Genomic DNA, 22400 nt, shown 5'->3' on the forward strand with positions numbered 1-22400 from the left:
GTTGTGTCAAGAATGCTTACCAGAGCACTTTTGGCAGAAACTGAGAGTGTGGTCTCTAGAGACATGACTACAATAAAGGGGAAAAAGCAGATGACGTAGATGAGACTGCCACTGAGCCCAGCAATATTGGTCTTGTCGAAGAAGGAGCTGATGAGAAAGCTGATGGCCAGGATGGCGAGTCCATAGTCACAGAGGTAAAGGAAAAGCAAGAAACCATCGCTGTTGGGTAGCACCTGGCCAGCCTTCAGAATTATGGTGAGGATAATAATGGTCAGCAGAAGGAAAGCAGCGCTCTCCAGGAACCAGGCAAAGAAGTGGCTCACAGGGTTGACTCCCATCATCTTCATGTACTGTGGAAAGGGTATCATTGCTATGATTGTTGTTCTAGATTAGCAATCAGAGGTTTATATAGCTCTAAAGATTAACCCCCAAGTGTCACACTGCATGTAAAAATGTGATCATTGTTTCAAGCCAAAACTAAATCAGAACTTTTCAAAAAAATAAATTCCAAAGCACACTCTGCTTGGATTATGTGGCATTTTAAAAATTTTATTAGTATACAGGTAATCCTACCTTTGTGATGTGGTTCCACTTCAACAACCTTGTCATACATCAAATTTGTCATATATAACTTGAATTACAATGAAACATTCAGTAAATATTGTAAAACTTTTTTTAACTAAAACACAAATCACTGATACACATACTGAGTGTATCAAATAACAAATGTGGATTCCTTGCAGCAGTGTGTTCAGCTAGTGTTATTGTAGAGCAAAGAAAGCAGCTGTTAGATGTTATGACCAAATGCCGGAGTAAAAAATGAAATAATAATGTTGATGGGATGGCGCTCGTAAGTATGGGTCATCGTAAGCTGCATATGTCGGGAGTCGAGGGTTACCTGTATAAACAGTTTTGTAGTAAATATAAGTATTATATTTTGACCTGATTCTAATGGATCTCGTACCTCATGTAGACGGAGTTCTCTTTCAAGTACTAGCTTCTTGACAAATTGTGCAACAAAGAGCACCCAGGCAATCATGAGGACAAGTGGGAATGCATAGGACACGCTGTTCAGATATCTGGAAATTGAAAAAAAGTGAATTGTTTTCTTTCAATTGTATAACAAAAGTCACCATTCTAAAACAGTAGATTCATATAGTGCATATGTGACAAATATTGGGAAACTGTCCATTTTGTATGAATTTAATTGAAGAACTTACTCATCTTTGAGGTAACATGGGTAAGGGAAAGCCTGCAGCTGCACAGCAGGCTCCTCCACTGGGCTGCCTGTCTGCATTTCAATAATGGCCCGATCAATGCTCTCCTGCAGATACACGAACCCGCGATTGTAGCGCTGTGTCTTGATGGATGAGATGTAGGGGCCTTGAACCCAGAATAGGTTACGAGTGCGGTCGGTGCGCATCACGTTCTCGATGTTCATCCGGATTGTGTACTCCACTCTGGGGGGCAGGTTACCAGAGACGTCCAGTTTTTGCCAGGAGGAAGAAGAGTTGTCCTGAGGCAGCTTGAATATGACACCTGGGAAAATATCGATTGCTGTTTATGTTGTACAACTCAATCTGATTAGTGATACAGGGTAGTTGTACATTACAGAGGCTTTAATCATTCTGTTCCATATGGTTAAAGAAATCAAGAAGTGTAAAGAAATCAAAAGAAAAAAAAGTAAAGAAATCACTAGTGTCTGGTTTGGAATTACTTGTTAATGCAGCCATTTCTTATTCTTATGATGGGTCTGGGAGTCCAGGGTGGAGATTTTATTCCACAATGTTTAGATAACCATGGAGAAAGCTAGTGCAACATTAGTAATGCATAAACTGTAATTACAGTTACATCTCATTAGTCAAAGACCCCTGTCTTTGTTCTCACTGAAATGTCACTGGGAGGAACATTTCTGCGAAAAGTCTTACTGGCATAGAGGTCACGTGTTTTTGCAAGGGCTTCTGCCTGTGCACTGAGCTCATCAGTGGAGTTGAATGCTTGGAAGCGGTCAAAGTTGACACAGGAAGAGAGGTTCATCATCAGGGAGGACAAGGTGGTGATTTGCTGGACAATATCCTGGTTCTCTATCAGCATGCTGGTAATGTTGGCTGTGGAGGCAAAATCACCAGGGAAATACTGAATGCATGTGAACACCTTTGGGGAATTCCTGTGGCTTGTTTTATGACCAGTTTACTGTATTAGAGGGAGAAGAGGTTAGCATACTAAAAATTAAATACTAAAATACATCAAGGAGTGTTTAAAAATGGGGATGAGGAAAATGACGGAAATTCTGCTAACTTTCTAATGTTGAATATATTGAATAACATCTAATACTGTAGTATGTTTTCTTTACATGCACAGATTTAATCATAAAACAGCATAGTCATTTTGCCAAATAGAAAAGTCATATAAAATTTATGACAGCACTTATCCTAGGCAATCCCAAAAAGCAGTTTTATTCACCTCAAGTAGTTTCTACAGCTATCATTCATTTAAAAGTTTATTTATATTGATAAAACTGTCTTACAAAAGGTGTTGAGAGTTTCTTTCATTTGGATGACATCAATGTTTGTCTGTAGCTGGATGAAGTTCTGAATGAAGGCGTTATTGAGGGAGTTCTGCAGGAAGTACAGCAATTACTGAGTAAATACTACTGAAAGTCTGCAGGAAATACAATAAATGTTACTGTGCTGTAGTGCTGTTTGTTATTCCATTGATATTATAAAGGATTACAAAAGTCAACGGTCCATTAAGAACTACAGCTTAGGGCAAGATATTGACTGGATTCAGTGTTCTGTTTTACCTTGAGTAACGGTAATGTTTGCTGTAGAAGACGTGCAGAATCCATGATATAAGAGGAAGACTTTATCCACTCTTGTGAAAACAGCCTCAAGTCAGCAAATTGTTGCAATGTAGTATTTGACTGGAATGTACATGTACATCTCATATTAAAAACACTTGAGTAAAAGATAATGTACAGTTTTGAAAAATACACAATAAAGAATTGTTAAGTGCACAACAATGGTTTAGGTATGAGATGAATAGCTCTCTGTAACTTTGAAACCTATTGATATAACCTTCCCGGGCATAATGTAACCATCAACATGTTTTCTCAGTTCATAATATTCTCATTAGAAAAATGGATGTGACAGGCTAAATGTTGTGGTGCATAAGAGCAGATACCTTCTGGATGATCTCTCTGGTCAGAGGTGTGTCAGGTGTATAGAGGATTCTTCCTAATAGCATGGGCTTGACAAAGGCCCAGGCCACTGCACCTGCTGTGGTGTTCACCATTTCCAGGTAGAAGTTCATACAGTAAGGAGCTGAAAGAATGGAGGCACTGTTAGCTTCATTCAGCAACATGCAGAATAATTCAGAAGCAGTTGTCACTTCTGCATGGCACAGATTATTTTTACTATTGCAATGGTATAGATGTGTGTACAACTCTTTTGTGTCATACTGGCATTGCGTGGGATATTGAACTTGTCAATGAGCTCCTCGATCTTGGCATCTCCTTGGGTGGCAGGGTCTGAGTTGGAGGTCACCGGCATATTGGAAATCCCAAAGAGTGACAGCATGCCTTTGGTGCACATAGCTTTGGAGATGGTGTCAAAGTTGCCCTTGCTAGAAATAGTAGAACGCTTCTCCCTGACCAGCTGAGGGTATATAGAGGACAGCTGTGTTAGTGGACAAGAGCAGAGAATACTGTACGATTTTCATAATAGCTGTACATGTAGACAATATGTCGTATATAAGTAGTATTTTTAGGTTTCTCTATAGTTCCTTCAATACAGGTTCTTGCAACTACACATTTTATGGTGATTTAGCAATGCCCATAACTGGAAAAGGAAAGTTGCAAAATGTCCCCTCCCCCTTCAGCTTTGTTCCCTGTGTTGCCGGGTTGGGCTCCGGTTTGCCGCGACCCTGCACAGGACAAGCGGTTTTAGACATTGTGTGCGTCTGTGTGTGAATTGCAAAGTCTTAAATGTTCAGATTCCTTCGGCTCACTATAGTACTGTGGCTGCAAAGTGAGTAAACTTACACTGCGGGCCTCAGAGCTGGACGCAAGGTTGAGGTTACGAATGGATTCCACATACTCAAGTAGAACATTGACAGAGGGCATTAACTTATTCATCAGCTCATAAAGGATTCTTATCATTTGAAGCATGAGGTTGACAAGGTTTTGTATTTCACTGGTCAGCAACAGCTGTTGAAAGGACACGGAGATAACAGGTTATATAGGCAGCTTAGCATTGTGATGGAGAGTTCAAAAAAGCATTATTGAATAAACCCAAGTTAAAATACTGTTTCATGACTAAAATATTTTATTCACATTGCTGCATCACGTTTTACTTAAATCTAACATACTATTTTTCAGACAGCTTTTATTCAAGTACTGCGTTAATGGTAAGGACTTCAGTACACCAAGAGTGGTGCTTCTCAGGTAAAACATGATTAGTACCCTGTAGATTACATTCTCCACACTGATGTACTGAGCCAGCACAACCATAAAGTTGTACCACTCTTCTGCAGGTAATGAGCAAAAGGTCTTGAAGATCACTTCCTCATTTGGCTTTAGCATCAACACTGATGGATTACTGCAGTAGTGCATGCTGGTAAGCCAGGAGAGAATCTGCAGACAAAATCAGAAAAAATAAGCCGCTGATTATTTCTTCATTTGCTTTACTATCAACCTTTATAAAGGCACAATAGATCATACAAGGTAGTCTACTCAAACACTCCTGCATCCCCCAGACCACTCTGAACTTCCCCACAATGGTTTGGGACCCGTCATCATGATTCCCAGAATCCCTCAAGGTCAAACCAAGGATAAGCAGGGAAACAGCCATTCAAAATTGAGCACACGAAAGAGCTCACAGGACTATGCATAGGCCCAGACGCTAACACCAACTATTTACACTACTATACATACAGTTAAGTCCCCCTTGGCACTGTTGCAATATTATTACTGTTAATGTTAGTAACCAGTACAACTAAATGCAGCACACAAGCCAGATCATAAAAGCTGAACCATATATATTCAACACAATCAGAGAAGCAGAACCATCTATATTTTTGTGTACTTGGTGCCTTTGTCTAAGGGGACTTAGAGAATTAGTTTGTACAATAAATAAAAAACTTAGACTCCATGGTACTCTTAATCTGGCAATTCAGTTCTGATTCAGTGTTTTGCTCTGGGTTACTATTGCAGGAGAAGGATTCAAACTGAAAGCCTTTAAATTAAAAGGCAACAATCTTAACTGCTACACAACTGCCCCATGAATACATAACATTTAAAGACTGTGTATTTTTATTTTTTCTATTAAGAATTATAAATTTGTTCCACTGCCAATTTACTTTTCTGTCTGCACCAGTTCTGTGCTCCTCTCCAAGTCCTGAATATATTATGTCTTTGTGTACCAGCCCTGGTCCGACGCCCATCTCCCACCTTCTGTCCTTGTAAGAACACCCTGTGCATCCTTGTTCAGCGTTCATCATGTCACCCTTACACTTCATTTCTTAATCTGCACTGTGCACTTTAACACAATTCTGCACATGAGATCCCCACCCTTTGCATCTACATACAGACACTACAATAACACGCGTTCGTTTCACGGACTTGACAGCACCTTTTGGGTTAGGTACCATTTTTTAGGTTACTGTAACTGGATACAACTGTAGCTTGGCTTCATAACTGAACTTCAGAACAGTTTTGTATAAAGTAATCAGAAGAGTTTAAATTTTGGGTAATGACTGGGAGAACTGAATATCTCTAACCACTATAGTAAGCATAACTGCATGTTGTTCATTCTACGATGTCATATAAAGACAATATAAAACTAATCGTCTGTTTTGTCATATGCCCCTAGAACCATTTCTTGCAGCTATGTTTTTATTTAAGTGTGTACTGTGGTACTCAGCAGATACCATACCTCCAGGCTGCTACTGGGCAGCTCCATGTTCATCAAAAGGCTAATGATTTCTGGAGAAATATTGGTGACTTTCTGGAGATCCCTTAAAAATGCTGTCTTGTTTCTCAGTAAATCAGACATGAGCACTGGGTCTTGGAACACAAGAAATACAAGAAACATGACTGGATGACACTGATTCAGTTTAAGCTGATGCATTGAAGAAGCATGCAAAGACAGATGTGTGCTATGCCTCTATGAAAAAAGACAACGATTTCTTCATTGGGAATACCTTGGTGAATGATGAGTAAATCCTTGAAATAAGAGTCATATAAAAAGAAAAGTCAGTTGATACTAGACAGCGCTCATCCACTGAGCAGTATAAGCAATTAATGTACTTAATACCATATTTATGTACGCTCAAGTATTAGGCTTGTTCTTGATGTGTAGGCTTATTAGTTTTGTATTTGTGTGCATTACATGACAATAAAAGAAACTGCAGTACCTTGAGGGCTGATTGTCATATTGAGAAATGTCAGAGTGCTCATGTTGAAGCCAAAGCTGCTAAAAAGTACAGAGCTCCTGAAACAAACAATCAAACCAATTATCATACAACATGTGTAACATTCACTTTACAGAATGTTACCGTTATGTGAAATATTGACTCAGAAAAAAAGTGGATATGGGCTTATTATTCCTTGCCAGTTATTGCTGATTTGAAAGGTCTTGGGATCCCCAACAAATTCATCAAACAGCATCTCGGAAAAGGCACTGTTGCTGTTCACCAGGTGCTGTGTTATCAACTGCAGCGCCTTAAATATGGGGACAAATGTTTCACACAGAAACCCATTTGTGATGGAGAACACCTGGTAGAGCTGCTGGACTGAACCCATACTCTCCAGTTTGCACACCTGCAACTCAGATACAACAAAGGTTTGGTTAAGCAGTTACCTCACAAAAAACGCACAGTAAAATTAACCAGACTAAGAAAGGAACATAATTATGCTAACAAAGTTCAAAACACGCTATATATATTTTTTGTTGTAGTGACATTTTCTGACTGACTCTCACTTTTGCTTCCTTTTTTACTGAATTCATTTTGAATGTCTACATAATTGATCAAAACCCTCCTGAATTTGCAATTCAGTTACACTGATGTCTAAAGTTCTTCTACATTTATTCATTTAGCAGATGCTTTCCTCCAAAATGACTTCCAATGAGCTCTACGTAGTTTTATCAGCCCACACACCTTATTCACCAAGGTGAATATACTGCTAGATACACTACTTACAATCATCCATTCATTAGTGGAACACACTCTCTCTGTCATTCACACACTATGGGTGAACCAGAACAGCATGTCTTTGGACTGTGGGAGGAAACAAGAGCCCCCAGAGGAGACCCATGCAGACATGGGGAGAACACGCAAACTCCACACAGACTAAATGGGGATCGAACCCCCATCCTCTCACACCACCCAGGTACTGTCAGAAAGCAACCCTACTTGCTGGGCCACCCTACTACCACAGTGATCCTTTAAAAAGTTGTACTGTTTTGATATTTTTCAGCAAGTATTCTGAATATTCTTCTATGTTCAGCCTAATAGACAGACTGTAAAAGAGAAGAGGAAACATATACTTTCTGAACTGTAAAGAAAGCAACAATGCTTACCTCAGTCAACAGCTGGTTGGTGAGGAGAGTGAAGTTATTAGTCATCCAGCTGGTGGCAAACAGTTCAGATGCTGTCTGCTGTATCTGAAGCAAGATACTGAGCTCAGCTGTACGAAAGACAAAAAGAAAATAAAAAGTGGTCATGAGGTTTGCTTTACGTATTCTTGTGTGAATGATAAGAAAGCCTGGTGTGAACATGTGCCAACTACTTTGTCCTTGTGTGTACTGGTGCTGGCACCAGCAAACTGCAATCATTCTACCTTTTGGTCAACCAAAGTAGTGTGAAAAACACATTATATATGAAAAGAAAGTAAATACTTTAGCATTTGTGAAATACTAAATGCTAAAATGTGAAACATTTTGAGGGGGCACGGTGGTGCAGTGGGCTTGGCTGGGTCCTGCTTTCTGGTAGGTTTGGGGTTCGAGTCCAACTTGGGGTGCCTTGTGACGGACTGGCATCTGGTCCTGGGTGTGTCCCCCTCCCCACGGTGTATTATATGAAATACACATGTATTATATATGAGAAATGTATTATTCATAGATCCATTTCTACAAAAGGTATTTTGTGTGCAGCTCTGCGTTTATTAAACGTCCATACTATTGCAATAGTAGTAACAAGCTGGTAAAGCACAGCTTTGTCCAAGTATGTCTTCAACTGCAAATTAACAGCATTATCATGAAACAATGAAATATGCATAGATTTAGAAAGGGTTTATGTTCTCTTACATGGAGGAGTATTCAGACAAGTAAAAATTAGAACAGCATAAATTATTCAGATACATACCTTGAGATTCAGTGGTAAAGCTTGTGATAAGGTTTTTGATGAGAAGAGCATAGGGAAGATCATTTGAAAGTTGGTTCCCAATATTGTTTAACACTAGTGAAAGTCTAAAAGAAAGAACATGAATACTGAATTCTCTCACATGAACCTACATTTATACAAATTTATATACACGTTCTTTTAGCTGTATCACTTTATTTGCTAAGATTAATGCATTTACATCTTTACACCTATACATTGTTAGAGCTGAACTGATGCAAAACATTTAAATTGGGGGCCACATCACAGGCCAAAACCTAGAAGTGTGAATGCCCACGTGACATCAATAAAATATCTTTTCCATTTAAACAATTAAAATATGATAAAGTGCCCTAAATTGAAAAGAACCTTACTTTTCTGTCCAAGTAGTTCCATTCATTGTAAGCAGACTGTTAAGATTCACATCAGCAGTATCCACCATCAGCCGTTTCAGCTGCACCTCCAAGCTCTTATTTGCTAAAACAAGCATGTTGTAGACATCATGCAAAAGCAGCTGGCTGATTTTTCTTGTCTGCAGTAGAGAACTTTGGTCAGAATAAATGACCTGCAACACTGTCTGGACAGTGTGCTTGAGCACTTTGAAGATGTTTTCAGCAGTCTGGGTGGCCGGATGTGGCACAACAGCCAGAAGAGACTGAACAGAGGACATGATGGCAGCGGAAGCACCCTCTGTGTCCATAGTCTTTCCTGTACCATTTAAAGAAATGGCAATTGTTTCTAGAATACTTAATGAAGCATTAATGTAATGACCTCCTTCAGGTGGTAGGACAGGTGTCAATGAGGTTATCATTTGATTTAGAGGATTAAAAATGTGAGTTAGTTGAATGGTGGAAGGAACACTTGTGAGGCTGTTCCACAGACAACTGGACACCAGGTTTGAGACGGTTAACAAAGTTTGTTCAAGCACAGGGAAATCGGTGACATTCAGCATGGTGAGGAGTGAAGAAGAAACCTGACTGGAAATGTTGAAAAAGATCTGCGGTATCTCAGCAGTGTTCCAGCCTCCAGCAAAGACAGGTAGGTCTGCTGGACTGAGAGACATAACATATTTTTTCTGATCCTCTGGAAGGCTGGACTCTAGTGCATGAAGTGCTTGCATTACCATGTTTTCTCTCTCAGTTGTGTTACTGAGAGTTTGGTTGTAACTGGACAGATTCCACAGAGCTTGAGTGACAAGCATGCTATTGAGAATCAAAGGGTAAGAGATGTCTTGAATGGACTGTCCATTTGGAAGTGTAGGTTGACCAGTAGTAGCCAGAAGATAATCTAGAGAGTCAGAAATCATTTTAGTGGACAAAAGAGCTTCAACAGGATTTGTGGTTTGATCCATGAGCATTGAAAAGCCCTTTATCATCTGTGCTGTGAAGTTAAAGTAAATTGCTTGCTCTGGAGACATGAAGGAGGCAAATGCATCAACAGATTGATCCAATACAGTAATGTAAGGAGTCAGATTTGTCTGTGGGGTCTCTGAGGTTCCAGAAGCAAGGTGGTTTTTGACAAAGTTTGATACTGCAGAGACTTTCTGTTTTTGAATATTCTTTTTCAGTATGTTGTTCAACCCTGTGAGAAATTGCATAACTGTACTTGTATGGCCCCCCATCTGTTGTTGAACAATATCTGACACTAGATAGTTAAGTTCCTTCATTATGCTGTCCACATTCTGGGTAATGTCTAAGAATGACTGCTGGGCTGAAAGCATAACCATATCAGCTGAACTCCCAATGGTCTCCACAAGCGTCCCAATGCTGTCCAGTTCATTTAGATTGCCTCCCTGTTGGGAAATATGCATAAACATCTCTGCATACTTTTCCCACTGGCCAGAAGCAGTGACGTAAGAGAGAACGCCCAGGGCTGTATTGATGGTCTGGTCCTGGTTGTAATCTCCAGTAAACTCTCTGAATATACCCTTCAAAATGATGGCAAGGTCTGGATTGGCAAAAAAAATGTGGATGGTTTCCATGATGTCAGCAGTGCTGGGCAGGACTGAGAAAACCTCTAGCAAAGCATTATAGTCTACCTGAGCCAAGTCTAGGAAATCTTCAATAGGTTCCCTCATCAAATCACTTTTCAGCCTTCTTTTGGAGATGTGAGTGTGGGAAAAGAGGTCATTCAAGGTCATACCATTAAAAATCTGTTCTTGTTGGTTGGAGAAGTAAGCATCAAAGGAGGTGAAGATTTCGGATGTGTGGGTTATCTGTCTTAACATGGGAAGTATATTTCCAGCCACGTCAGTAAAGATATCAGCGTAGAAAGGCAGAGGAAAATTCACCTGCATTACAGAAGAAATCGAGGGCTTGACAACTTCATATATTTTAAAAAGTTCGTCTGAAATAAATTCCATGCCAGAGGATTCAGCTGAGTTCCACCAGACCACAAACCCAAATGTCTTCTCAAAAATCATCGAAATGTCCTTTGTAGTTAGGAACTGTTCCATAGTTCTGTAAACTAGTGGCCAGTCTCGCATTATCTCTAGCCAAAGAATTTCCCCAACTTTTAGAACTCTGTCAATGAGGGCGCTGTTTGTGTTTGAGAAGATGTCTCCATTCAGGATGGTGCTTATAGTGTCACTGGTGCAGTTCATTCCAGTCAAGAAGATTTGCAGAGCTTGTTTGAGAAGTTCAAGGTTTGCTGGTCTATTCTCAGACAAGAATAAGTTCTGGAGGGTGTAGTTCACGGTCTGTTCCAGAGCTGACACATAGGGTTGTATCTGAGGTGCTTCTGTTACAACCTGGTCCAAAATGGACTTGATGGAAGTAGGAATTACCAAGGTACTGGGGAAAAGAACAGACAAATTTTTTATTGATTTCATTCAATGTCTTTTGACGTGTGTATTTGGGAGAAGTAAGTTGTTTCAAATAACAAGACTTAAAATAATAGAAGATTTGTATTTCTGTACTGGCATATGTCAAATATGTCTCAACTGCCTTTACATCAGGGATTAGTATCAAAACAGACAATAAATTCAGGTGTATACTAGAAAGCTGTTGCTGAATTTGAAAATAATAAAAAAAAAATTTTAAAGCCAACACAACTGAAATAAAAACAGAACAGAAATTTTAAAAGTCATTACAGGACAGGTAATCAAACTCCGATTAAGCCAAATCCCTGGCTAGAATAAAAATTTATGCAGAATTATTTCAAAACTGCTTATTCAAACATTCTTTAGCTTCTCCTAGATCAGTGTAGTCTAATCAACTAGTCCTAATCACATTTTGTAACGGAAGGCTGAAGGAAGATTACAGTAAGCTCAAATCTAACTGTACAGCTGGTAGTGTAGTGGTTAGAGTTGCTGCCTTTGGACCCAGAAGTTACAGATTTAAGTCCTGCCTCTAGCTGTACTACCCTTGAGCAAGGTACTTACTCTAAAATTGCTCCAGTAAAATTACCAAGCTGTACAAACAAGTAACAACATTGTAAGTCGCTTTGAAGAAAGCATTAGCTAAATGAACAAATGTAACTGAGGTAGGTGTAACTTAGAAGATAAAAAAGGAAAAACCGGTTGCAATTCATTTCTTGAGCATACTTAGTTAAGTGCCATGTGTACAACCCTACTGTTATAATAGATGACACAGATGGCTTTGTTAAATGTAGGCAATGGCAGGGTCAATAAGTAATGCAAATTTAAGATGTATTTCAGAAAGCTTCTTTTTCAACCGTGTTAATTGTTCTAGAATAAGACCTAATTTTGCCATAAATGAAAAATGTACATTTAGGTTTATTCTTTAACTGATATCTTTGCCCAAAACAATTATAAAGGGACTGCAAAGCCAGGCATAACAAAAAGTACAGAAAGTATATAGAGTTTGTTCAAAGTTAAACACCATTACACTATTACAGGATAAAATGTAAAGGATGCGTCTTAACAAATAATTCTGGTTATCTACATAGTGGAATGCACAGCAAAATAATTTATTTCTTACACAGTGCGTTGGAAAAATACTCTGCAAATTTGGTTATATACACACACACACACACACACATTTTCAGAACCGCTTGTCCCATACGGGGTCACGGGGAACCGGAGCCTACCCGGTAACACAGGGCGTAAGGCCGGAGGGGGAGGGGACACACCCAGGACGGGACGCCAGTCCGTCGCAAGGCACCCCAAGTGGGACTTGAACCCCAGACCCACCGGACAGCAGGACTGTGATCCAACCCACTGCGCCACCGCACCCCCACTTTGGTTATATAATGAGTGCATAATAATGAATGTTTCAAACTCTGTCCATTCCTTTGTATGGGTTGTGAAGCAGATGTTTGATATTTTTAGATGACTTGTATTGTTTCCCAAGGAATGCAGATTTGTAGTCATGCATGTCAACCAAAACAGTGAAGAAATGACGGCAATGCTGCAATTACCTTTGACACAACTGGCTATAGAGGAGCTGGGCTGTCCAGTTATTCCATCTACTGGTATCTGAAGGCGGTGCTGGCAAGGAAAACTTCAATAGCTGACTGAGCTCTGCGAAAAGTTTGTCAACAACCTGAGAATGGTTCACAACAGCTGAGAAGAGAGACTGTAACTCTGTCACGATTTCTTTAGCTGTAATGTTGCCTGAATCCATTTCCATTGTGGCCCCCTACAGAAATAAAAAATTAAAAGGTTACTAAAAGTAATGTGTCGTGTAGTAGGGAAAGACTACTCAATTTCAGTCCTAGAGGTTAAAGTCTAGAAAGTATTCCATACCCTTACAGCAGTATCTCAGCTATGGGCTCAGTTTTGTCTGATGGAGATAATCAGTTAATGGTTTGGTGCCTGGTTGGAACAAGCACCTCCAAGACCTCTCAGACTTCCAGTACAATAATGAAAAAGCCCAAGCATGAGTGACTGACTGTGAACAAGAAGGTGTCTGTCCATCTACATGTGACATTTTCTAAATGCATTAGTTATCAAATGGATATTTATTTCCCAGAAAAGTTAGTTTGTTTGTGTATAAAAGAAAACAAAAACAAGCTAATTGTAACAAAATACTCACTGTGACATTCAAATGCATAATTGGAGAGGTATTTGATATATAAGTGTTTAGAAGTTGATCCAGGCTGATGTTACACCATGTGTTCAGCCAGGCCGGGTTTATGCCCGTTTGCTGTATGACTGGTTCCCAAGACTTCAGAAGACCTGTGCAATCAAAAGGATGACCAGATTCCACTGCCTATGTCAAATAACAAAAGACATAAAAGCAATCACTGCTTCCAGTACTGTAAAGCTCAGATGAAGAATGAAACAATGTTGTTTTTAGTATTGTGTTCCATTGTCTACTTTATTCTGGTTATATAACAGTGGCAAAAAACACAGATCTTTATCTGTAATGCAGACAGTTTCCCATTTACAGATACCAAACCTAGCCCACTATACAAATGTCAACCACAAACTATTCCAACATTTCACACACTGTCATCTATGCTGCAGACAAGTGTGTAACAATTAAAGTACTAATCAATTTTATATACCTGGTACAGCCAATAGGAAATAGTTTGTGTGTGTGTGTGTGTGTGTGTGTGTGTGTGTGTGTGTGTGTGTGTGTGTGTGTGTGTGTGTGTGTGTGTGTGTGTGTAGGTCAAAGGAAATACTTGGTATACATTGATTTACTTTCTGGGCAACTAGCATTTGTCAGAGTAATTGTGCATCCCCAGCAGGACCTCATTTGATAGAAGACAATACACCAACAGCAACTGAATGGAACTCCAGTTTTACCTGTTGGACAACTTGAATGGTATTCAGTATAGCCTGTATGTCACTAGAGTTCATCTTTCCAAGAACAGACATCAGCAAAACAAATGGCTCTTGGAGACTGTAGATGAGTTCTGGACAGCAAGACAAGTTAAGAAAAATATAACATGAATTATGACTAAAAATGGAGTGTAATAAACATAAAAATGCTACATACAGTAATGTGGAAACAACACAGTGAAAATGTCTCATGTGACCTGTGGGTAGGGCCATTCTGCTGACCTGTCTGAGCCCTAATGTTGCGAACAATAGCGCTGGTGAGATCCTTGAAAATGGGCACAGCTGATGCCACTGTCACCCCAACTTCATTCCCATTGCTAGCTGAGAAGAGCAGTTCCAGAGACTTCTCAGCCCTGGCACACACATAAAATTAGCATATGTTAATACATACTGCTCAATCTGTATCCAAATGTTGAACTCAAATGTTTAATCCAACTCTTACCATTCCCATGTTTGGTTGTCTGCCTGTCCAGTGATGACCCTCAGCAGGATGGGGATAGAATCAGCCATCGCCTCTATGGATTGCACCATCGAGCTCCCATCAAAACCACCAAGGACGGGGTAAGCCAAGTTCACAAATTCCTGAAGCTTTTGTGTAACAAGGTTTGTGAGATGATGACACGTGCAAAGGGACAGAAATATTTCAGTCACGTAAGCAACGAAAAGAAGCTACACAATTATTATGTTCCACTACAGCCTGAGAAGAAAACAACATATGTGCCTTCCTTGGTAATAAAATACTAAGTCATGTTCATCACATTTGTTATCGGGATCCAATATACAAGTCATCACTATAACATAGATGCACAGCATATTGCTTAAGGATGTTCTTTTAAAGTACAGAAATTAAATCTTCAATCTTCAAATCTGGAAATATAATCCTAAAACAGAATGCTGTGTGCAGTATATTTTGTCAAAATTGGAAAGGACAATATTATTCATAACCTCTTACCTTGTCAATGAAATCAGTAAAGTTATTCATGTTAATGTCTTGTAAAATATCCACTAAGGAGCTGTTGCTTCCTGATGAACACAAAGAAATTGTCCTACTCATTAGCATCATGTCTCTGTAAAAAAACCCTAATGGATTACTGAGAAAGTGATAATTTAATGTAAAAATCAGATAAGCTGGAAGTCAGACTACGAAGTTTACATAAGACCATTAATTAATTTGGAAATATTGTATTGAACTATGTCCTCTGATTTACTTTAAAGAATAAACTCACCTAGACTGAGGTCTGTGATTAGTCTTATGATCTTTGCAGCTGTACTGAAATAAGGTTCGCTGGAGATGCTGAGAGGCAAGAACATACACATGTCATTAGTAATGGTAATATCTGAGGTCAAGTAAGAAAATGACTATCCAAATAAGAAAAGGAGAATATTGGGCAAAAAACCCCACAAAATTAAAATGAGTTCATCCATGAACAGTCCCTCAGAATGATATGAAAAAATCAAAACCATTCACTTGAATTCTGATATATATGTGAAAAAGTGTAACGCAAATATCATCAGCACAGTACAAATATAAATAGGTAGGGTAGTTGTTAAGGACATCTAAACAAAAGTCTACTGGTTCAACCTTGAGCCCCAATGCTGTAATAGTATTTACTGTAAATTACATATGTTTATTATACAACTATTTATGGCAATTTTTAAAATTTTGCAAGGTGTCTTGCAAAAAACCATCAGCTATAACAACTAGACTGATAAAAACATCCAATACAAAAACAAGAACTTACACCTGCTTCCAGTTTTTTTTGCCAGCAGGTTGAGAGATTGTCTTTAAGAAGGCTGTGATGACTTGTGTCATTGGCAGCAAAACAGAGAAGTTCTCTGCAGGGACTAGTGTGTCGATCAGTCTTTTCCCTTTCAAGAGGACTTCCTGGGTGAGATTGTTTGCCTGTACATCACTGAAGTTTGGATGAAAAACAAACTGTAGAGATTCCTGCAGGAAATCTATGCCTTCCTGAATTACTGAGTTTGGCAGGGACTGTCCTACACTCAGGTTCCTAAAGATGATGCCAACAATTTCGGTGATGGCAGCAGTGAAGTTTTCACCATGAAAGCTGTTTTCTTCAGTGGATAGAGTAATGATGTGCTTGAGCCCCTGGGATAACTGGCTAACTAAAACAAGATAGTTATGCTGGTATTCAGAGATGAAAGGTGCCATCATATAAATGAGCTCAATATCGAGATTGGTATGGGTCAGAGAACTTGTGTTCCACTGGAGAACTTCACTTAAAGCAGATGTTAACTGATTGTCCTTCAGAAACTCCTTTGTGAGATTAATATACTTCATCACCTGTTCCTCAAGTATTTCTAAGTCTGGTGTGTGATGGCCCAAAGCTTCATAGGAATCCATGTGAAGCTGAGTCACATATTTTAACAGCTTGAGTAAATCCTCTAAAATACCTATAACATATTGACCAATTTTGCTCAAGTCTGTACTATTTACATAAGAATTAAAACACTGGACTAGGTTTTCAGATTTACTGACCACAGATGTCATGAACTGAGACTCTGAAATTGAGGCAGCCATCTGCATTTCAGTAATTATGAGCAAAGGATTAAAGAGATCTGAAAAATTTCTGCTATAGGCAATGTTCTCAAGTTTCCTGAGGTACCACTGCAATATATCCAAATAAACTCTCTGGGAATATTCAGGCTGGTAAAGAAAGGATGAATTAATTGTACTGTAAGGATATGTGCCATTCACAAGGAGCTGGATCATGCTTTTTAGGACTTGAATTTCATAGTTGATTTCCTGCCACGACTCAAAACCAAGATATTGCAAAGACATCTGGATATTGTCCAGAATATTTGTCAGGTTATCCAAAAATAGCATAGGTAAATCAGCAACTGGGTGGGATGTCACATTTTCGCTTAGCACCGTCTGATTAGCAAAGAATTTTATAAGGTCACGAAGGTATACGAAAGTCTTCTGGGTACTTTCCGGGAAAGGCAAATCTTGCAGAAAGTCTGTTATTTTGATTGCAATGTCTTGCATGCAGCTGCCATTACTAACGTTAAGAAGCCCATTCTGTTGTGCTGCATTCATGAGAATAAGACTGAAGCACTCCTGCTCACTGATAAAACCCATCAGGTCTGCTAACAGCACAGAAATGGAAGAAGGTTCAACTAGTTTTGCGACAGCATCTAGTTCTTCAAGGCTGAAATTAGAAGCCAGAAGGGCATACTCCAGAATGGACGTACTAATATTCGGTGTGACTGAGATGTTGTGCAAGAAGTGCATTGTCTTTTGGATAGACTCTGGAGTCAAAGACATGTTTGTGCCATTTGCCCAAGGAAGTATAAGAGAGAGAAGTTCCTTAACTACAGAGTAAGTTAAATTTGCCTGGACAGTGAACTGAGTGATGTTAAATAATACGGGTTCATTGCTGAGGTTCCCACTTGAAGGCTTCTGCAGTAATTTTGCTGCCTGGTGGAGGAAGAAAAAGACTTGGGATACTTCAGCTCCACAGTCTTGACTAGTAGCTGAGCAAGATGTTAGACCTCTGATCAAGCTATATGTGTTATTTATTAGTTCCTTATAGATATAGCAGAGTTCCAATGGTAAGAAGACACCCGGCTGCCACACAACAGGATCCCTAGTGGTGAGGTTGAGTACTTGGTAAATGTCTTGAAGGGATGTGTTGGAGAGCAGCTGAAGGGTCTCCAGAGCAGTTGGATGGAGATACAGTACATCTGTGATGTTTTCAAGTACATTAGTTTTAAGAAGTTGGACAGGGTTGTACAATTGTGATGAAGAGGCAAGGAAGTCCTGCAGTTGCCGCAAGTATCCCAGTATCAGTGGCGAGGAATCATTTGAAGCCTCATTTGACAGCGTCAACACTTCCATAGCTTTTAGAATCCAATCAGTAACAGCTGTTGCATTTCCATTGTTTAGGGGCTTGAGGACCTGCTTTAGGTAGGTTAAGTCTATAGCGCTGAGTGAGAGGGAATAGTTGAGAAGGGTACTGCTAAGGCTGAATGACAGCGGGAGGGTGAGATTGCCTTGCATACTTAACCACTTTATCACAAGTGTTTCTAGTTCCTGCAGAGATGTGCTAGTTTGGTTCAGAGGCAGACTCAGGGTAGAGAATATGTGCAAGTTGTCCATAACTGCCTCCACAATTGTGCTAACAGCCATAGAAGCATTAACAGAGCCTTGGGTCCAAATGACCTCCATGGGTCTCAAACCCAAGGCATCGAGGTACTTCTCCAGGATCGACATGAAGAGTTGCCTGTCAAGTTGTTCCATGGAAAGGACATTCGATAGGATCTGTATGTCCTCTTCAACTGACTGGATAAGGGTTCCCAGAAGGCTCTCGGTGGAGCCATTACCAGGAAATTGCCCCAGGATGTTAAGTGTCCGCATAAAAAAATCTCCATAGACTCCATCTAGAAAAGCCACAGATCCTTGAACATATCTGGTAATAGGAATCAGAAAATATCAAACACTCAGTAAAAACATCAATATTCCTGAGAAATCAGTCATACAGTGATACTTGAAGTTCTCCAAATATATCCATTCACAAACATTTAAGGTTACAGTGTATGGCTTTATACAAATTAAAATGGTAAAAACTTATTTGAAATAATTTACTCAACGCTCCTCTCCAAAAGTGATGCTAACCTTAAGCTTTTACAATATTTTACAGTATCTCCTTCCCTCCATTTACCTCAGTATTGTTGCAGGATTAATAGAAAGCTCCTGAATCACAGATTCTGATAATGAAGGAATCTTCTCCCAAGTGAAATTAGTGTAACAGTAAGGGAACATTGTGCTATTGTCAATGGTGCCTGTAGAAATACAAAGGTGATATCAGTCAATACGACAGGTACGACTCAAAAACCTCTGACTCACTGAAACGCATATGTAAAGCCCAACTGGTTTAATGGGAATACCTTCACAATTACCTGTTGGCATGACACCCAAATTTAATTTGCACCCGCCTTGATGCTAATTATACATTACCTATTTTCATTACTCTACAGTTATTCATTTTAGCTGACACCTTTCTCCAAAGTGAGTTACATTGAGAAGCCAATTACATTATTTACCCATTTAGACAGCTGGGCAGCTATAGGATAAGTACCTTGCTCAAGGGTATTAAAGCCTGAAATGGGAATCAAGCCTGCAACATTTGGATCCAAAGGAAGCTCTAACCACTATCCTTCCATCTGTCCATACTCTAATAATGTGCACTAATAATTTAGTGCACAGAGAATCTATGCAGATTCTATCATATGAAAAATAACTATGGATTAATTACCACTAACATTAGATACAAATGAAAACTGAGGGAGAAATATATGATAATATGATATATTGTTTTGATTTGCTTTGTGATAGGTGAAAATAGGTAATGGTAGTACTATACTGTGTGTCAGCATCTACCGTGTATAGAAGAGCACCTAATGGCACTGATTGAGGTATTCAGTTGAGATACAGTAGCGCTGTGTCTTCTCGTGGAAATATAGTGTTTTTAAAATAGATATTTGTTATAGGGGGGTGTGGTGGCGCAGTGGGTTGGCCCAGGTCCTGCTCTCCGGTGGGTCTGGGGTTTGAGTCCCGCTTGGGGTGCCTTGCGACGCACTGGCGTCCCGTCCTGGGTGTGTCCCCTCCCCCTCGGGCCTTACGCCCTGTGTTGCCGGGTAGGCTCTGGTTCCCCGCGACCCCTTATGGGACAAGCGGTTCCGAAAATGTGTGTGTGTGTGTGTGTGTGTGTGTGTATTTGTTATAACAGTCTTAATAGTGTAGTTTTTTCCACTGGCAAGGTAAATATATATTTTGTAAGTTCAAACTCTTCAGCTCAATGGTCAGTATGACTAATATATAAACTGGGAATTGTCTTAACCATAAATCAGTGCTAATCCTCATGGAAATTCATTCAGTATTAGTTCTAACTGACCACATATCACCTGTTTTATTTTTCATCAACAAAATATGATCTAAAATAGATAAAAGAGCATAATATAATTTATGTGTGCCAGACTCACAGTTTGGTGTTTTGGTAACATTTGGCTGATATGTCATAATCCAGTAAGCGATGTGAAAGTAGGGCTCCAAAGACAGCCATGCTGGATTTTTCTGCAACTCTAACCCAAATGCTTCAAAACTATCCCAGGCCCTGTAGAGCATAAATAGGCTAGCCTTAACATAACAAAAGAAGAAGATGTGACCAAATGCTGTCTATAATTAATCAATTCTCTGTATGAAAAACCATCTTCCAGCACAGTAACTTCAAAGAATATATTTTTTTTAATCCAGTGTCTACCATAATTTGCCTTTCACCCATTATTTTAAATAAACTTTTCAACACAAGTGCTCCTACTAAAAAGAATAACCATAGCTGGTTTTTGTTGTAACTGCAGCAATTTATAGTAATATAGAAAGTATAATATATAAAGGATGTTTTGAATAATTAGTGACTACACTACAGCTGTTACTTGTATTTCATGTTAGTTCTTTGAAAGACCTGTTAAGAAGTCAGATGTGTCAGAAAGAACATGGTCGTCCTCTGTTCCAAATGTGTACATTTCATTCACTTTTTAAAACTATGAAAACTCAATCAAGTCATCAAATGGTTGAACTAGGTGAACAGGCACCAATCAAACATCCATACTTCATGGAAAGGGATAACTGTTGCAGAAAATTTGACTAGAAAAAATATACAGGGGTCCTAATAGAAAAGAAAATACTTCAAAATAAATGAAACACTGGAAAAATCTTTAGAATTTCTCAACATGGACTAGATTACAGAATTTAACAAAATTCATAGCTTAAATTTTAAGTGCTTAAGAAGAAGCGACACAAAAGAGCTGCTTATCACAGCCTACTGCAAAAAAAAAAAAAAAAAAAAACAAAAAACCACACAAAGAAACAAATAACAAGCTTAATTTTTGTATTAAAATTACATGCAACAGACCTTTTGCGGATTATGTCCAGCCAGTTAACACTGATGCTGCCTGGGATCCAGGCTTCCCAATACGGTGCATCCGGAGAGCTATAGAGCTGTTGCCAGAAACTGGCAAACTGTACATAGCTGCTGTTGAGCTTCTTCCACTCAGACAGGAGTACAGAAGCAGAGATATTGGAATTCACAGTACCTTGAAAAACTCCCACAAGTTCATTCACCTGTTGCAATGTAAAAAAAAAAAAATAAGCTCAACTTACACAGCTAAGTTTGCAAAAGGTGCTATTAACAGCTAGCAACATTTCACCCTACTGGTGTAGTGAGTTACATTAACTGTGCTGAATGATGATGAATGATATAGACTTTGCTGAGGTTCCAATAACTAATGACACATTAGTGGGCCAGGAATCAGAACAGCGCTTAGTTCAACAAATATTAGTTACATATCAGGTTCTCAAGGAAAACATATTTACCTTTTGGACCACTCCCACCCACTGAGCTACAAGTGCATCTGGCAGCATAGAGTTGTTGCAAAGAACCACTTCCCACAAGTTAGGGTCCAAAGAACTGAGGCTGGACAGCCAGGACCAGGGAACAAGAAGATCTGAGCATTTCGAAGTATCCTGAAAAAAAAGGTATAGTTTATCTTTTTTGCCAAGCCAATTTCAGTTTAAGACTTAAACAGTATTTACTCACTATATATAGTCATTAATAACCATGATAATGCTTTCATACCCACCTTCACTATAGTCTGTACTGATGAATTCAGAACATTTTGGGACCAGGAATTTGCCAGGCTGTCATTCAGCATCAGGGACAAGAAAACCTGCTGAACATGTGTGCCATCCCTCAGCAGGAAAGCAATTTGCTCTGCATATTGAGATGAACAAGGTTATTTATTTAATTGTTTCATTTCCAGTGACCTTATGTCTTTGTTTTCCAGTGCTGCTCCCTATGGTCAAAGTGGATTGTTCTTCTTATTGCACTAGTTAGCATCATCCTTTGATCATCAAACTCCCTGAGCAAAGGCATTTTACTTTATAAATTAGTAAATAAATTATCTTGCTTTGTATTAAGTTTAACTTTTACTCTTTCTGCCTGTCGCAGTCCACAGTGGTACATATCATGCACAAAACATGGAAAATCCCTTCTTCATCATTTAACCGCAGGAAAAGTAAATCCAGAATATCAGAAATACTCTGAACATCTTTAAGTTTAGGGTTATGTTATCAGGATTACCTCCTTCTGCTCATGAAATTAACTTGCAATTCACCTTTCCAATTCTGTATTGCAAAATTGCCTTTAAAAAACCTAAGATTTGGATTAAAAATAACTAAACTCATTGC

At 39.1% G+C, this 22400-nt stretch overlaps 1 protein-coding gene across 1 annotated transcript in view; it reads right to left on the reverse strand.

Moving 5' to 3' along the window:
• The window catches only part of abca12 (ATP-binding cassette, sub-family A (ABC1), member 12), a 52641-nt gene that overhangs the window by 16927 nt on the left and 13314 nt on the right, over positions 1 to 22400 (reverse strand). The window contains exons 13-41 of the mRNA XM_018732341.2: positions 21794 to 21924; positions 21528 to 21677; positions 21067 to 21275; positions 20138 to 20268; positions 18817 to 18937; positions 15874 to 18564; positions 15358 to 15425; positions 15084 to 15154; positions 14574 to 14719; positions 14354 to 14484; positions 14096 to 14205; positions 13377 to 13553; positions 12760 to 12980; positions 8754 to 11171; positions 8365 to 8468; positions 7581 to 7687; positions 6612 to 6820; positions 6415 to 6491; positions 5934 to 6064; positions 4463 to 4633; positions 4043 to 4207; positions 3461 to 3656; positions 3184 to 3323; positions 2804 to 2923; positions 2528 to 2618; positions 1929 to 2108; positions 1221 to 1539; positions 965 to 1079; positions 21 to 350 (exon numbers count right to left, since the gene is read on the reverse strand). Of these exons, the coding sequence (XP_018587857.2) occupies positions 21 to 350; positions 965 to 1079; positions 1221 to 1539; positions 1929 to 2108; positions 2528 to 2618; positions 2804 to 2923; positions 3184 to 3323; positions 3461 to 3656; positions 4043 to 4207; positions 4463 to 4633; positions 5934 to 6064; positions 6415 to 6491; positions 6612 to 6820; positions 7581 to 7687; positions 8365 to 8468; positions 8754 to 11171; positions 12760 to 12980; positions 13377 to 13553; positions 14096 to 14205; positions 14354 to 14484; positions 14574 to 14719; positions 15084 to 15154; positions 15358 to 15425; positions 15874 to 18564; positions 18817 to 18937; positions 20138 to 20268; positions 21067 to 21275; positions 21528 to 21677; positions 21794 to 21924 (9230 nt within the window). The remainder of the gene's footprint in view (positions 1 to 20; positions 351 to 964; positions 1080 to 1220; positions 1540 to 1928; positions 2109 to 2527; positions 2619 to 2803; positions 2924 to 3183; positions 3324 to 3460; positions 3657 to 4042; positions 4208 to 4462; positions 4634 to 5933; positions 6065 to 6414; positions 6492 to 6611; positions 6821 to 7580; positions 7688 to 8364; positions 8469 to 8753; positions 11172 to 12759; positions 12981 to 13376; positions 13554 to 14095; positions 14206 to 14353; positions 14485 to 14573; positions 14720 to 15083; positions 15155 to 15357; positions 15426 to 15873; positions 18565 to 18816; positions 18938 to 20137; positions 20269 to 21066; positions 21276 to 21527; positions 21678 to 21793; positions 21925 to 22400) is intronic.

This window comes from Scleropages formosus, chromosome 1 (genome assembly GCF_900964775.1).
Source record: "Scleropages formosus chromosome 1, fSclFor1.1, whole genome shotgun sequence".
In the NCBI taxonomy this organism is placed as follows: Eukaryota; Metazoa; Chordata; class Actinopteri; order Osteoglossiformes; family Osteoglossidae; genus Scleropages; species Scleropages formosus.